Raw genomic sequence first — 15,640 nt, 5'->3', positions numbered from 1 at the left:
AGAGATTTGGAATCACTTGGATCAATTTCAATTGCTGTAGGGCCTTTAAACTATAAACCGGCTTGAAATGCAAGCTCCGAAAAGTCAAGTGAGTAATCTGTGAATGGTTCCAGCAGGTCCTGATACTGGTTCAGGATATTATTGTGGAAGAACATGAAGTTTGGCGACGGGATTGTCCCTTGAGCGTAGTCGTTGAGCAGCGTCTCGGCCAAGCCATTAGTTGAAGGTGTTACAAACGGAAAGAGGCGTGTCCAATCAAAGTCGTCAACTATATGCGGCATTTGGTCGACTGTCTCACTCAGTGCAAGCCCGGCACCAACGGTGATTGAAGGGTTAGATGGCTTGGTTGTCTGTGCAGACGAAGAGATATCCCCCGCTCCAAAAGCGGCTACCGAGCTTGCTTGGGTTCTCCTCAGTCTCTGGAAGCCCCTTGCAATCACATCGGCGGAACCCCATTGTTTTTGTAACTGTTTCATTGTCTGCTCCAACACGTCCATGCCATCGTTGGCCTCCTTTGCCAATCGGCTTATTCGGCATGCCTGGAGCAAGGCAATGAATGCAGTTCCCGAATACCAACAGGTAATGGCCATGAGGTACCTCGCATTGCCACGTGATAGTATGTCGCGCAGAATTCTTGCGATGCAAGAAGCTGCTAGAATGGCAGGTGGAAGCACCTGTGGTAGATCGTAGGCTGATCTCTCTAAATGTAGGATGATGACCGTGGTGAGGTACGGGAGGTACAGTTGATGGACATCTCGGTCAAAAGCTTCTGTTCGTGAAGAGCCGATGGGCAACTGTAGATGAGCGGGTAGGGAATGGACCCAGTCGGCGAGTTCCTGCCGAAGATGCGACGGGAAGGCAGCCCCTGATCCGGCTGCTGCGCGAGAGAGGTGCTTCGCGATGCGACCAATTATGGCACATAATCGGGTCCAGTATATGAAGATCTGACCTTTCTTTTGGAATACAGGGTCGGGAGGAAAGTCAGATAGCTGGGCCTCCTGGATGCTACAGTCGTCGGGGTCGATGATACAAGGTTTGCTTTGGCACAAGGCCGTCAACCTCTCGCGGGCCTGTCTCAAAAGCACTACAGTCAGCGGTCGTATTCCTCTATGCACACAGCGAGGCAGTCTTACAAAGACCGTCCACCATATTCTTCGGCGCAAACTCAGATCCAGTCGCTCTCTGGAAGGGTGACCTTGTGGGGGTTCGCGATGGATGTTCATCTGCTGTGCTGTCCTGATGATTGTCGACGTCCACCACCAGGACGAGTTGCGATGAGCCGTCGTCGGAGGCTGTGGGGCCCACCAGTAAAACAGACTCAACGCCTTGAGAGCAGTGAGGTTGTCTGGCTCCTGATCATTGTAGAATATAGCCTTGGCCTTACGGTAATAGTTTGGTGAGCCCTCGTGCGGCACTAGCGGAGGCTGAATATGACTGGCAGCAAGGGCCACAGCGTTGGCAAGAAGCGGAGAGGTCGACATCTCTTCATCGAGTGTGCGTCGGTCGAGCACTGGGCACCAGGCGTAGCAGTATTCCCAATACGTCTCTGCAAAACTCTGCTGCAATTCTTGTTGGATCGGGTCGAGAATGCTACCCTTAGGCTCCAGATTGGCCTCGAGTTCCTGCTGCTCCGCAAAAAATTGATTTTCAGGTCCGTAAACCTGAAGAAAGCCCGTGTCAAGATCGCCAGAGTGGCTACGGCCTGCACCCTTCCCAGGGGAAGTGCTAGCTTGGGGCCTCCGAGAGGTACGGGAATCCGCCGGACTGTCCTGCGCGGGGCCAAAGTGAATCACGTCAATCCCCTGCGAGGCATCGCCCTCGACTGCGTGCGCTACGACGGCTGTGGACAAAGTCGTGTCGTCGCTGATGGAGAAGTCTGGGATGTCGTTTGGCAACAGGGCGTCGGGGTCTAGGTGATCTGTCAGCACCCAGGACTGACAATGCAAAAGCTCATCGGTTTTGACGAACCTGGAGCCGATGAAGGCGACTGTGCGGATGTCCCCGCAGCGCCATCACGACGCTGCGCTGCCTGGCGTCTCACGCCTCTTCTGGACGGACGGAGGCGGCACTCCCGGCCGGGCTCTTCGCAATTGGAACATTTTGCATGTCCTTCGTTCCTCCGGATCTACGAGACACGGTTGAGTCGCGAGAACGGCACGCATCAGGCCGATCGGAAGGGCGTCACTTACATCCAGATCGCACTTGATCTTCTTGGAGTGGCAGTAGAAGCAGACCACGTCAGCCCGCTTCCGCTTTGGCTGCCGGGGAGTAAAGTGGAGCCAACTGCCGACCATCTCCGTCATCCTTGCGGCCAGCAACTGAGCTGAGTCTGTGATGCTGGGCCCCTTGTGTCGAAATGTGAGTTCGGTAACTGACCATGTGTCGGCAGTGCATCCAGAGTGGGGGCCTGTTCTCTGCCATGAATGCTTGCCGGAAGAGAAGGGTAAACCGAGTTCATATTATTTCACACAAACCTGACCAAGAAAAGGCGGAGAAGATGCAGTGGGGAAAGGTGGGCGTGTGAGGAGAGGGAGGTGGGGACCTCGGAGATGATGCGTCGGTAGTGTACAGTACTCCGGCTACCCTGCGAGAGAGAGAGAGGGCCTTTGGCTGTCCAGAGGAATGAGGGGGAGTTCTAGGCCCTTGGCTAGCGTAACTAGAAGACACAATGAAAGGACCCATCGGCATTGCTTCTGCTTGCTTCTAGCGCGCATGGCAGATGCGATCAGTGGAGATGACAGTGTATGATTCTTACATGAAATTGAAACAGTCTACGCTGTCTATGTCAACTATGAGCTTGAGGGTCAATCTAACGCGGCTTTATACAAACACCTCTCACAAGCGCACCGACTGCCGTCTTCGCGTCTCTCGCTCTTGGTCCCGCAGAAGTCTTCGTAGGATCTTGCCGCTAGGGCTCTTGGGGATGGTGTCCATGAATTCAACACCGCCCTTGAGCCACTTGTAATGCGCTTTGTGGTCAGCAACATGTTTCATGATGATCTGGGTGACTTCCTCGTCCGCCTTGCTCAAAAAGCCGGGTCCCTTGACAACGAAGGCTTTTGGCACCTCGCCTGCGCTCTCGTCTGGAACTTGGATGACTGCACAGTCTGCCACGGCAGCATGAGTCAGGAGGTGGGCTTCAAGCTCGGCAGGAGCTACTTGATGGCCCTGAGGATTCGGTAGGTCAGCATGAGCGTCGCAAGTTGATTATCGCTAAACCCACCTTGACTTTGATCAGTTCTTTGATCCTGTCGACGATAACCAGGTGGTCATTCCCAGAAGGGGCCACTGTCATCAACGCTTCGTCTCCAGTTCTGATCCAGCGGCCGTCATCGTGATGAACAAAAGTCTCACTGGTCGCCTTCTCGTTGTTCAGATAGCCCAATACCACCGAGGGTGCCTGCACAAATAGCTCTCCAGGTTTGTCGTATTCTTTGATTTCAGTCCCATCAAAGCCCATGATTTTGGCACGGCATCCGGGGAGCAGAGATCCAACAGTTCGCTTCACAACCTCGTGCTCACTCGGGGCTGACACCACCACTGAAGTTTCCGTCATGCCTACTAGAGAATTAGCACTCACCCATAGGCGGCTGAGAAAGTATTCTGTTCTGAAGGGGATATACCATAAGCCTGGCCTACTGTGCACGTTGGAATAAGCTGCTCAAGCTTCTCCATCGTGTCTTCTCCAAGAGGTGCGGCCCCGCTAAACACGAATCGAACACTGCTTAGATCATACTTGTTACAAATATCACTCCCTCTGATCATTTGAATGATCATAGGGGGAACCTAACAGGATGGGCAATAAAATCAGCCGCATTCATATCTCCGCGGTTTTCCAAGATGGAAAGCGAAACGTACTACAATGAGCAATTGAATTTGAAATCGTTGGACCGCTGCGAGGAACGGTTCAAATTCGTACTTTGGGAGGACGATCACCTCATCACCGCGCCACGTTGCTGTGTGCGCTGCCACTATCAGGGCGTAGATGTGGCTGAAAGGAAGAACGCCAAGAACTGGCTGTGTTTTGACACCCTTCTTGGCCCGGCCGACCGATTCGTAAGTGGATTGTTGGATGATGTTGGCAATGATGTTCTGATGCGATATCATGACGGCTTTCTATGATTTCGAAAGGAATGGTTAGTCTTAGAGACATTGGTGATGGTACTCGACTTCATACCGGGAGGCCGGATGTACCGCTCGAGTAGCATAGAAAGGCCGGTTGTCGTGCTCCTTGCCCCTTCGACCACCTCAGCGTTTCTAGGCTAGCCAGCACTGCCCCCTCCGCGATCAAGGAGTCGATAGTCAATAGCTCCGAATCACCGCATGCTCTTGCTCCGGGGATTTGAAATAGAAAAATCCGACTCTTGGGTATGCCTATCGCTCGAGCCGCTTGCAAAGCGGTTTCAAGTAGTGGCGTGCAAGTTATCAGAGAAGTCGCTCCAGAAGATCGAAGCTGGTGTTCCAACTCTGCCACCGAGGATACAGCATTCACGGTGGTGACTATTCCTGACAAGTGGTGGACTCCGTATGCAGCGGTGATGTAGTCAATCTGTCAAGCCCTGTTAGCGTGACATAGTGACCATTTCTACCCAGTGCAACAACTCACAGAGTTGAGTGAAAAGATAGCAAGGACCTTGTCCCAGGGAGTGCCCTCATTTGGTAGCCAGCCCAACCGTTTTGAAAATGACTTTGACAGATCTTCCGATCTCCTGAAGAACTCAGGGGCGCTGTATGACTTCCCTGTGAGGCCGCATGTAAATGGATTGCGGCTTTCTGTGACAGGGCATCGGCCATAAGACTCCTGTCGCATAAACGTAGAGACTGGAATCGAATCCGGCGGTTCTGTAATGCATGCACAATTTGGTCAGCCCGTAGTGATGGCATCCAATGAAGTGGTAGTGCGCACCAAGTGGAAGCTGCGGTACCCACGCAGGAGGACTGAAGACCATGCTGGGCTGATGACTGGTTGGCTCGAGGGCAACAAGAGTCTGGTATACAAGCGTTTCGATCACCTTAATTCATCGACTGAATATTTCGCAAGTTCAAGTTCATCCATCAACATCGAATTTACACAGTACTCGGGATGGATACGATGTCAATGGGGTGCGCTTCGCCAAGTTCGGAATACCGAAGGATTGCCGGCTTCCAACCAAGATCTTATTGGCTGGTATCGTCGCCCCATCACTTCTCCGCATTTTCACTCAGGATGCGGGGAAGAGCCGCAACCCGGTATTCCGCATAAGGTAGATTCTCGATTGGCTCAGACAACCTAGACCTCACCCTCATCCAAAGCGAGAACCAGGCTAGGACAGACTTTGTTAGAGGTGCTCACCATCTTCTTCGAGCCCCTTACCAGCCCTCGTTCCTGAAGTAATATCCAAACACGATACTCTCCCACGACCATGTCGGCGACACCACCTCGGACTATGTTTTGTTGGAGGAAGCACCGCGGGAACCCCAAGCCTGTAAGCATCACTGCAAGCTGTGCCTCCTGTCAATTGCTTGTGGAGGCTAACTTTGCTTCAGGTCTGGGAAGAGATTCCCGTTCCCGAGCCTGGGCCGACCGAGGTGCTCGTCAAAATGTTGGCTTCTGGAGGTGAGAGATCGAAAGCCCCCTTCTCGCTCCATGACCTCCATAGCTGACTGGATTTCAGTGTGTCGTAGCGATCATTCATTACTCACGATCGAACAACAGACGGGGTGGTTTCAAGAAAAGTTTACCCTAGTACGCGGGAAATCCTTGTCAGACATCTTCGCGAGCTAAGCAGGAATAGGGCCATGAAGGGTGTGGAAGAATCGTCAAATTCGGCCCCCAGATCACGAACTCGGTATTGAAAATCGTAAGTAGGAAAGAGACTACACCTTGATCCCAAGATTGAGCTTATGAATGCTACCTAGGGTGATGTCGTCGCACTGCATGCAGTGCCAGGCTGTGGGGAAAGTGCCTGCTCAGAATGCTCCCGGGATCTATCCCAGATCTGTGAGAAAGGCCACCACTCTGGCATCGGTCAAGACGGTTTCTACGCATCCTACGCCGTTGTAGATATCTGCGGCATTGTCCCCGTGCCTGAAGGTAGGTCATGGATGATCAACCTACGACTGATGCGGGCTGACCAAGGCTGTAGGTGTGACCCCCGCCGAGGCAGCCGTGGCAACAGACGCTGTCACGACTGCTTACCACGCTATACACAGAAGAGGGGAGGTAAAGAAGTCGGAGACGGTATTTCTTTTCGGTCTTGGAGGACTCGGGTTTAACGCACTTCAAATTGTTCATGCAATTGGTGCCAGGGTGATTATCTCCGACATTAAGGAGGAGAGCTTGAATCAAGCCAGGAAGCTTGGGATTCCTGACAAGGACATTGTCCCAATAGGGCATTCTCCGCAAGAGTTTGTCAAGGAGCGCCAGATTCTCATCGACACGGTTCTGGACTTTGTGGGAACTCATCAAACCTTTGAGGATGCGCAGCACATCGTCAGACGGGGTGGAAAGCTTCTTTGCATCGGGAGCTTGAATACAGAAAACACGATTCATATGAAGATAGGCACCCGAAAGAGGCTAAGCTACATATTTTCGTACGGAGGACAGGTACAGGACTTGAAGTTGGTCCTCGATCTGATTGCCAAAGGGGCGATCCGGCCTCAAGTCACTACTGGTAAGCTAGAGGATTTCCCCAAAGTTCTGCGAGGGCTTGAGGAGGGCACTGTAACTGGCCGTGTTGCGTTGCTTCACGACTGATAGATAGTGATTTCACACAAAATTGATGAATTGACTGGAATAGTGCTTGATTGACTTGCTTGGAGCTCCTAGAGGAGTGGGAAGGTGCTACATCTAAATACACACAGCGTCTGTTAGTGGTAATGGTCTCATGTATCCCTTCAGACGCCGCAGCAACACATCACATGCAGTTGTTGCCCTCTTGGGCAGGTATTCCCTGTAATAAATCCCTGTATCTACAACATCAGTGGATGAAAAACATCGGAGCGTTGCTGCGGCGTCTAAGGGGATAGGTACTTGAAATACACAGCGATTTCGGCGTAAATTATCTTGTCGCCGTCTGAACAACTACAGAGACACGTTCAATAATTTCTCTTCCCTACCAGACCGGTATCTATCCGTTGACACTTGCACTTGTCGGCATTCCGATGCCAACAGCGGCTGTTGTGCCAGCGTCTACAGGCAATATGACTCCCGTAATCCACCTGGCATGGTCACTCGCAAGAAAAGTAACAGCGCACGCACAGTCCCATCCGGTACCTTCTGTCCCCAGTAGACTCCTTGCCTTCCTTGCCGCTCGCGCCTCTTCGCTCATCCCCTTCGCATACATCATGGGTGTATATAGCATCTGCTCGCGGTCAGAGATCAGGACATGGCGCAGACGAAGAGATACAGTCCAAACTCACCCCAGGGCAGACACAGTTGACGCGGATCCCATCTTTGGCGTGGTGAGCTGCCATAGCTCGGGTCATATTCACCACAGCACCCTTGCTAGTGGGGTACAGGAGATGAGGTGTTCCCCCCTTGAGACCGGCCACGCTGCCCATGTTGATTATGGAGCCTTTGAGCTCGCCATGATTTTGACGCATGGCAGGTATCGCGTATTTGGCCATGAGCACCATACTCGAGACATTGATCTCCAGACCCTTTGCCCAGCTTTCCATGTCAACCTCAGCGGCAGACCCTGGCGCGCCAGCTACCCCAACATTGTTGACGAGAATGTCGAGCCGGCCGAATTGTGCGAGGGCTAACTGGACGGTCTTCTCACAATCCACGGCCGACGTCACGTCGCCCTGCATGGCGATGGCCTTTCCTTGTCCGGGTCTGCTATTGGCAAGCTCGGCCGTCTTTTCAGCCCATGCCAGGTCACGATCGAGACATATCACACTGCAGCCTTCGTCGGCGAGCAGGATTGCGCAGGCTCGACCATTGCCGATTCCCTCGCCTGCACATCCAGCCCCCGTGATGATGGCCACTTTGCCCTGGAGGGACCGAGATGGTGGCTCACAAGATGCTTCAGGAGACATGTTAAACGTTTGAAAAGACACAGAACGTACGGAAAGTGTAGTTGCATTACCTTCGCTTTCAACCAATTCATTTTTGACTTCTTCTGAGAGAGGCCGAGGCCCCGGTTGGAGGGTGCCCCACACGAGGGAGCCGGTAATTCTCCTTTGAGTATCGCGGTGCCTTTGCCGATAAGCCTGCAAGTCGAGGATGGTGGGGTTGGTCTAGCGGACCTGAGCGAAGTGCGAAGTCATCTCGATGAATATTGTCATTCAGCCTGTCACTCAATCTTGTGAACAATCTGGATACCTTCATCTAAAGTTGGCAGAAGATACACCTCAGTTGCATTCTCATCCACCTTCCTCACGTGAATATGTGCGACTTCTCGTGCTACGGCGGTCCAAGTGAGGAGTGGCTAGCGGTGCAAGCAGAGTTGCCGCGGCCGGCTGATCTCGAGCTGTTGGAGAAGAAGACAATCACAAATCAAGGTCGTGAAGCAATAGCAGCAGAGGGAATGAAGGAATTTGCAGCCCTAGTGTCCATACGAGACTTCTTCATCCCGACTCGCGACGGCAGCACGATCGAGGCAAGGACCTACCGACCAGCGGACCTGCCCAACACGAGACAACTGCCTGTTTACATCCATCTACACGGCGGGGGTTTCTTGTTTGGCACACTAGCCTCAGAGGATGCGATATGTTCGCGCATTGCTGTGAACACGCACGTCGTGGTCCTCAATGTGAACTATCGCCACACTCCAGAGTTCACATATCCTACAGCATGGCACGATGTGCAGGATAGTTTTATGTGGGCTCATGCACACATGCACAACCTGGGTGGAGATGGAACAAAGGTCGTCGTAGGTGGGATCTCTGCAGGCGCACAAATGACCGCGTCACTGGTGCTCGAAAAGCACCTTGGCAACATAGCGCAGGATTGTCCACCTATCGCGGGTCAGATTCTGATGATACCCTGCCTGGTAAACATGGACTGCTACGAGCCACAGTTGGCAAAGATGAAGGACCCGTCAATTTCCTCGGTTGTCGAAAATGAATTTGCACCAATTCTTCCCATGAAGACAGCGAGATTCTTTACGGATCTTCTCCAAATACAGGATCCTCGCCCTTCAGATACCAAGCTTAACCCTGGGAATGCTTCCCCTGGACAAGTCCGCGGTCTCCCCCCAACGGTCTTTGGCATCGCTGGCCTCGATCCTCTCCGTGATGAAGGACTTTTGTATGCGAAAATGCTCACTGAGAACAAGTATTTATCAGCCATTCTCGAAACGTCTACCAGGGCTTGGCATGGCTGACGTGATCACAGTGTACCAACCAATATTAGTCTCTTCAAAGGCGTACCTCATGGATTCCGGAGGTTTGGAGAACGGCTCTCTGAGGCAAGGAGGTGGGACAAGGTTATGGAAGATGGTATTTGCTGGGTTATCACAAACCCTTCTCCGTGCAGATTCGAGATCAAGTCTTAGGTGCGATCATAGCTGAGTAGTGAAGGTTTGTTCCTGTCAATGGCCTCTCAGTGGCTTGAAAGACCTAGATACCAAATGTGACATCATGCGATGTACTTCATCTTGCTCAAATCAATCATGGTTTGATTGGAAACCTTTGAATATTTACCAGAACCCTACATGTGCTATTCAAATATTGGTGGCCCCTTTTCTAATTATAAAATCCTGATACTCCCTCTCCTTCACTGCGTCACAGCGTTTCCTATACCCCGGGGCAGGGCCGTTATAACGCGTCATTGAACGCTTTTGCTTTGTAGCAACATTCTTGTTGACTCCCGTCATCCACGAGTCAACTTCATTGGCCAGGAGGCCCTTGCCACACTCATGCACATGCTCTGTCCACAGCTCCATGCCTTGTTCCGTTGCTTCGACAAATTGGACATTGTTGTCTCGGGCATAATTCATGAATGCCGCTACCCAGTCGACAGCATACTCGATACTCCGCGGGATGTTGCCAAACATCTGATGCGGGCCCATAATCATGAACATGTTGGGAAAGTCTTTGACAGTGAGGCCGAGGAACGTGCGAATGCCGTCCTTCCACACATCGCGAAGCTTTGTCCCGTTGAGCCCTTGAAAATCAACAGCATCAAAAGATCCGGTCACGGCGTCGAACCCGGTCGCGTAGATCAGGACATCAAACTCGAACAGTTCGTCTCGCGTTTGGATACCGCTGTCGCACACTTTCTCGATCGGGTTTTCATTGATGTCGACAAGTTTGACATTCGGCTGATTGAAAACTTCGTAGTAGCCGCTCTCTAATGGCACTCGCCGGGTTCCAAACCCGTGATTCTTCGGAATCAGCTTCTCGGCCACGACGGGGTCCTTGACTCGGGCACGAATCTTCTTGGCATGAAACTCGCTGTACAGGGCATTTGCATCCTTGTCAGTGTAGATATCAGCCGAGATACCCAGAACTTTGGCGAAGCCAGGTAGAGCATAGAGGGCTTCCCAGTGGGCATTGCGCTCCTCTTCGGACATTGAGAATGTTGTCTTTGTGTCCCCAACATGGATGAAACACGAATAAGATTCGAGACACTGCCGGAATATTTCCGGATACCGACGCCGTATTTCTTTCATCTCCTCGGCATCAATCTTGGTGTTTCTCAATGGTGCGGTCCAGTTTGGCGTCCGCTGGAAGACCGTAAGCGACCCGAAGTCGTTTGCTATCGCCTGGATTGTCTGGATCGCGGTGGCTCCGGTTCCGATGATGCCGACGCGCTTGCCCTTGAGCTCAGACGCGTCGCTTGGCCAGCGAGCCGTATGCCACGACTGACCCTTGAAACTGTCAACGCCGGGAATGTTCGGCATAGTTGGCTGATTCAGAATACCCATTGCAGTTATGATGTACCGCGAAGTATATGTAGCGCCCGTATCGTCGGTCAACAACCAGGAGTTGCTGTCAGCCTGGAAGTGTGCGCTCTTGATCCTGGTATCGAATTGCATATCATTGTGCAAATCAAACTTTTTGGTGAGATATTGGATATACTTGAGAGTCTCGGGCTGGGGTGAAAAGTGCTCTGTCCAGTCCCATTCGTCCAGGACCTCCTGGGAGAAGGAGAAGATGTAGGAGTAGCTCTCTGAGTCGAAACGGGCGCCAGGATAGCGATTCCTTCCGGGTTATTAGCTGGGAATTGCCAAGAAGAATGACTGACCAAGCTCACCAGAACCAGGTTCCGCCTTCGGCTGACCCAGCTTCAAGCACCCGAGCCCGCAGGCCTAGTTCCCTCATGCGGTGCAGGGAGTAGATACCACTCAAGCCTGCGCCCACGATGAGCACATCATAGTCCAAAGCAGAGTTGGCAGCGGTAAAGGCACTGGACGCTGCACCACTTGCGCAGTTTTCACCAACCCGCGCCGGCATGTTAACGAAACTTTTGGTTGGTCAAAGTTTGAATGAGGATAAAATGGTGTAGTCAAAGTTTGCTTCGCTTCGGCTGTGTCGGAGTGCGAGAGTCAAGACAGCAACGACACTGGATCTTCGTGCTTCCGGGCTTGTAGACCGTTAAAATATGGGATATGACAGGGGCCCGGACCAGTTCATTCTTTCGCGATGAGGAGGCAAGTGATGTATGTCATTCGATCTGGGGTCTCTCGGCCTCGGCCTGTGGGGAGGCTGCGGGGGTGTTCCAGACCCGCTAACCTCCGGTATTTCGCTTACCCTAAATGGGGTAGCCGCTCGGGCGCCGAATGCCCAATCCCCTAGCAAAATTTTGCGTCTGGGATCGGGGTACAATGCCGTGAATATCAAGGGTGTTGGGATACGCGATTTTGACAATTTCGAAAGAGCAGTAAGCCGAAGGAGGTCACATGTACTTTTCAGGACAGAGAGCGATGCACACCGTCTCGCAGACTAGCTTCAAATCGTCCCCGCCCGTTGGTCCGGTCAAAGTGGTCGATTTGCATCGAGAAAAGCTACGATGTGGAAAATGTCATTGATGTAGAAGAAAACGATTACACAAGCAGATTGACTATCATGCGAGTCCCTTCGACTTCCAGTATGTCTCCAAATCTTGCAAGAACGCCCATTTTAAGCCACTACCCCAACCTTTCTCCTTCCATTTGTTGAGACTTGCTGGGAAATGTGGCACTCCATCGCGGACTGTCGAGTCGTGGGCTATGACTACGAAGATGTTCTCATCGCAGTCCAGCTCCTGTAGTTGTCCCACGGTCTGCGTTGCTAGTGGAATATCAAGGCCGAATGTTATATCGTAGAGCGTATCTGTGGGTTTACGCCCCCTTGAGCTCTGAAGCTGTTCAAAAGCATGCCCCGGGCAGAGAGCAACATCGCTGCTGGGATGGCATGGGTGCGGTGAGATCGATGCTGGCATTGGGAGATGGACTGAAGGTCTCATGATCCCTGCGTAATGGCAGACATCTCCGCCCATCAGCACGAACGTAGCCGGGGCTGATGTAGTACGAGCAAGGCCACAGAGGTGCCCGACCGCGTGTCCTGGGCTGTCCAGTAGGTAGAATGACCCGTCTCCAAAGTAATCGAATGCTGGGAATTTTCCTATCGTCAGAGAGTTTGGCCCCGAAAACTCAATTTCCCTAAGATTGCGCCCCCTTCACAGAGTTAGTTGAATATTCAACCTTGGAGAGGACGAGCGGACTTACGTGTAGTCGGCTTCCAATATTGGAGATTCCGGGTTAGTTGGAGCCCCAGGAAGCATTGCGGCTTTGAACCCAGGCCCCACCACCAGATCGGTAGAGCTGGGAAACGTGGAAGGGTCTCCGATGTGGTCCCAATGCCAGTGACTGAAGCCACCATGCCAAGTTAGAAGACTAGCCGCGTGCCGAGTTCTAGAGGGAAAACTGACCTCCAAACTACTGCCTCAACATCGTCCAAACACACCCCACCGTCCTCCAAGATCTCAGCAACGTTCTTCTCAACCTCTATGTTGTAGTTTGTGGTTGGCAGATAGCTGGTGATCTTGGCTGAATAGTTGCAATAGTCCTTTCGGATACCTAGGTCAAACACCACCTTTCGGCCCGAGGGGTGTTCCAAGAGAAAGGATAGTGATGGCGATGTCTTGAAGGTGTCAAGACCAGGCACAGGCGGTGCCATGAACCTGTTGATTATAGCTGGGCCAAAATTGACAGGGTTGATGAGCTTGACCTCAATCACAGCCTCCCCAGATGGAAGATTGACTCTTGGTCGCTGGGCCGGCGCATCCATGGCGTGATGTGCGCTTCGTATTCTGCGTTATTGACGAGCAAATATTGCTGAACTGCCTTTGAGCTGTTGAGTGGTGTGGGATTTGAGGAGCGCAACCAAGTTGGGCTGAGTCAAATTCTTGCAGGCCGTGATCGGTGTCGACCAGCCGCTCAGCTGTGGTTTTCATGTGTTCCCTCAGCCGAACCCCCTCACTGGCAACCAGCAGACTAGTGAGTTTGAAAAATGACTAGGAGTGGGGAAATTAACCCACGAGGTTTTGCGCAAGGGCTGTGTCGCTGATTAGTGTTTTGTTAAATCCTAACTACGCTACTTGGCGCCGGTCGGTTTTCCTCTTTCAGCCCCTTCGGCAACTTCTCGGCGTCCAGCATGTTCGCACGCGTCCGCGCACCCCAGAGTCCCATTCGACACCATCCCCACGGGGAAGGTTATGCCGCATGATGCAGCTGTTGTTATATCAGACTCTACGGACCCCGTGAAGATCTGGGGTTTCATCGACACTGCGCATGCATTGTGCATCTCTCCAAACCAATTCCCCCCTCACCCATTGTCTTTGACTCCAATCATGGTTGACTCCGAGAAGGCTAGTGCTGTCGATCAGCAGTCTGACGCCCCTGAAACTGTTGAACCGATCAAGCCGACACAGACAGTCGACACAGTCCACAAGGATGAAGCCATGAAGGTGCTGGCTGCCTATACTGGCAGCGAGGAGTGGACGGAGCAGGAGGAGAAGAAGCTTCGCCGGAAGCTTGACTGGAAGCTGCTCCCTGTGCTTTGCGTGACATACGGGTTGCAGTATTACGACAAGGCTATGCTTTCCCAGGCAGTATGTATTATCCTCCTCTGAGTGGCACCTGAACAGTAGTGCTTATGTCTTTCTCACCAAGGCTCTGTTTGGATTACGAACCGACCTTGGTCTTAACGTCGGTGAACGCTACTCCTTCTCTGCCTCCATTTTCTACATCGGCTTCATCATTGGTGCTTATCCAGCCATGGCCTTGGCGCAAAGGTTCCCAATTGAACGCGTTGCATCGATTATTGTGACTATCTGGGGCGTTTGTCTGCTCCTCACAACCGTCTGCAAGAATTACCAAGGCCTCTACGCTCAGAGATTCTTCCTAGGATTTCTCGAGAGTGGAATCAGCCCGATGTTTATGCTTATTGTGGTGAGTGCCGACCACCCTACGGGTCCCAAGACTTAATGTGCTAAGAACGGTTGTCACAGGGCTCTTTCTACAAAAAGAATGAACAGGCATTACGAATGGGGTAAGCTCATGAACGTTTGTCGGCTTGGACCGGTAACTGATCTTGGCATAGGGTGTGGTACGCCATGACTGGATACGCGAGTATTTTCAGCCCACTCATCAACTATGGTCTCGGTTTGATCAACGGCGGCGTGTCTTCTTGGAGATATATGTACTACTTTGCTGGCTCAGTCACCGTCGTTTGGGGTCTGGCTCTGTGGTTCGTCCTGCCACCGGATCCAGTCCGGAGTAAAGGATTCAACGAGAGGGAAAGATACATCCTGGTTGCTCGGTTGCGGTCAAACAACTCCGGAGTTCGCAACACGCACTTGAAGGTCGATCAGATCTTGGAGTTGTTGATCGATCCAAAGTTTTGGATCGTATTCTCGATTGCGTTCTTGTCCATGATTGCCAATGGTACGTCCAACTGACATCCTTATCTGGCAGTCTTCGCTCACCCCCTAGACAGGTCCTATCTCAACATTCATTCCTATTATCATCAACGGCTTTGGCTTCAGCACTCTCAACTCACTCCTACTCCTCATGCCCGTAGGAGCATACGCTGGAACGATGCAGTTGCTGATTCCGCTACTTGCATATAAGTACAAGAATATCCGATCCTATCTCGTGTTTGGTGCACAAGTCGGCACCACCCTCGCTGCTCTGCTGCTGTGGCTCTTGCCAATGTCGGCAACTGGAGCATTGCTGTTTGGTTGCATCATCCTGCCATCTGTCGGCTCTGGGTATGCTGTGCTTATGGGACTGCAAATCGCCAACATTGCGGGTTACACAAAACGATCCGTTGCCTCGTCAGGCCTCTACATTGGGTACTGCCTGGGTAAGTTGGTCACGTCGGGCGTGCCGAAATATGGAGCCACACACTAATATCATCACAGGTAACTTCGTCGGCCCGCTGGTCTTCAAGAAACAGGACGCACCCCGATACATTCCGGGTTTCATCGTCGTTGTTGTCACCTCTATTATCGCCGGTTTCCTTGCTCTATTATACCGGCTCATCTGTGTGTGGAACAACAACCAGCGTGATAAGGCAGGGATCATGGAAGGGTTCGACCACGCCTATGAAGATGACTTGACCGACAAAAAGGTAGCTCGCTCCCCAGTCTATGGCCTCATTTTGCTGGACAACTTTCGCTGACATCTGTGTAGAACCCACAATTCAGATACATTCTGTGATTATG

At 52.1% G+C, this 15,640-nt stretch overlaps 7 protein-coding genes across 7 annotated transcripts; 3 read left to right on the top strand and 4 right to left on the bottom strand.

The window, feature by feature from the left end:
- Window positions 1-50: 50 nt before the first annotated feature.
- Window positions 51-4,107, bottom strand: E0L32_010911 (uncharacterized protein; the record flags this gene model as incomplete). Its single annotated transcript, XM_031133581.1, has 8 exons — window positions 51-1,070; window positions 1,134-1,909; window positions 1,969-2,125; window positions 2,190-2,345; window positions 2,848-3,168; window positions 3,224-3,558; window positions 3,624-3,786; window positions 3,859-4,107. 8 exons carry the CDS (start codon window positions 4,105-4,107, stop codon window positions 51-53), a joined length of 3,177 nt encoding a protein of 1,058 aa, XP_030988919.1.
- Window positions 4,108-5,402: 1,295 nt separating this feature from the next.
- E0L32_010910 (uncharacterized protein) lies at window positions 5,403-6,736 on the top strand (the record flags this gene model as incomplete). Its single annotated transcript, XM_031133580.1, has 6 exons — window positions 5,403-5,465; window positions 5,527-5,596; window positions 5,655-5,725; window positions 5,775-5,840; window positions 5,899-6,073; window positions 6,126-6,736. 6 exons carry the CDS (start codon window positions 5,403-5,405, stop codon window positions 6,734-6,736), a joined length of 1,056 nt encoding a protein of 351 aa, XP_030988918.1.
- A 373-nt stretch (window positions 6,737-7,109) lies between these two features.
- E0L32_010909 (uncharacterized protein) lies at window positions 7,110-8,022 on the bottom strand (the record flags this gene model as incomplete). Its single annotated transcript, XM_031133579.1, has 2 exons — window positions 7,110-7,343; window positions 7,402-8,022. 2 exons carry the CDS (start codon window positions 8,020-8,022, stop codon window positions 7,110-7,112), a joined length of 855 nt encoding a protein of 284 aa, XP_030988917.1.
- A 350-nt stretch (window positions 8,023-8,372) lies between these two features.
- Window positions 8,373-9,311, top strand: E0L32_010908 (uncharacterized protein; the record flags this gene model as incomplete). The annotated part of the gene is made up of 1 exon (XM_031133578.1): window positions 8,373-9,311. One exon carries the CDS (start codon window positions 8,373-8,375, stop codon window positions 9,309-9,311), a length of 939 nt encoding a protein of 312 aa, XP_030988916.1.
- Window positions 9,312-9,650: 339 nt separating this feature from the next.
- Window positions 9,651-11,385, bottom strand: E0L32_010907 (uncharacterized protein; the record flags this gene model as incomplete). Its single annotated transcript, XM_031133577.1, has 2 exons — window positions 9,651-11,133; window positions 11,186-11,385. The coding sequence occupies 2 exons, from the start codon at window positions 11,383-11,385 to the stop codon at window positions 9,651-9,653; spliced, it is 1,683 nt and encodes a 560-aa protein (XP_030988915.1).
- A 610-nt stretch (window positions 11,386-11,995) lies between these two features.
- On the bottom strand, window positions 11,996-13,200 carry E0L32_010906 (uncharacterized protein; the record flags this gene model as incomplete). The annotated part of the gene is made up of 3 exons (XM_031133576.1): window positions 11,996-12,587; window positions 12,639-12,779; window positions 12,842-13,200. The coding sequence occupies 3 exons, from the start codon at window positions 13,198-13,200 to the stop codon at window positions 11,996-11,998; spliced, it is 1,092 nt and encodes a 363-aa protein (XP_030988914.1).
- A 562-nt stretch (window positions 13,201-13,762) lies between these two features.
- On the top strand, window positions 13,763-15,597 carry E0L32_010905 (uncharacterized protein; the record flags this gene model as incomplete). The annotated part of the gene is made up of 6 exons (XM_031133575.1): window positions 13,763-14,023; window positions 14,085-14,363; window positions 14,423-14,463; window positions 14,515-14,858; window positions 14,911-15,279; window positions 15,338-15,597. 6 exons carry the CDS (start codon window positions 13,763-13,765, stop codon window positions 15,595-15,597), a joined length of 1,554 nt encoding a protein of 517 aa, XP_030988913.1.
- Between the last annotated feature and the right edge of the window lie 43 nt (window positions 15,598-15,640).

Source organism: Thyridium curvatum (assembly GCF_004353045.1).
Source record: "Thyridium curvatum strain D216 chromosome Unknown NODE_93_length_152514_cov_68.488027, whole genome shotgun sequence".
Taxonomy (NCBI): domain Eukaryota; kingdom Fungi; phylum Ascomycota; class Sordariomycetes; order Thyridiales; family Thyridiaceae; genus Thyridium; species Thyridium curvatum.
The sequence above is the reverse complement of the archived record's forward strand: the minus strand, read 5'-3'. Positions and strand labels throughout refer to the sequence as shown.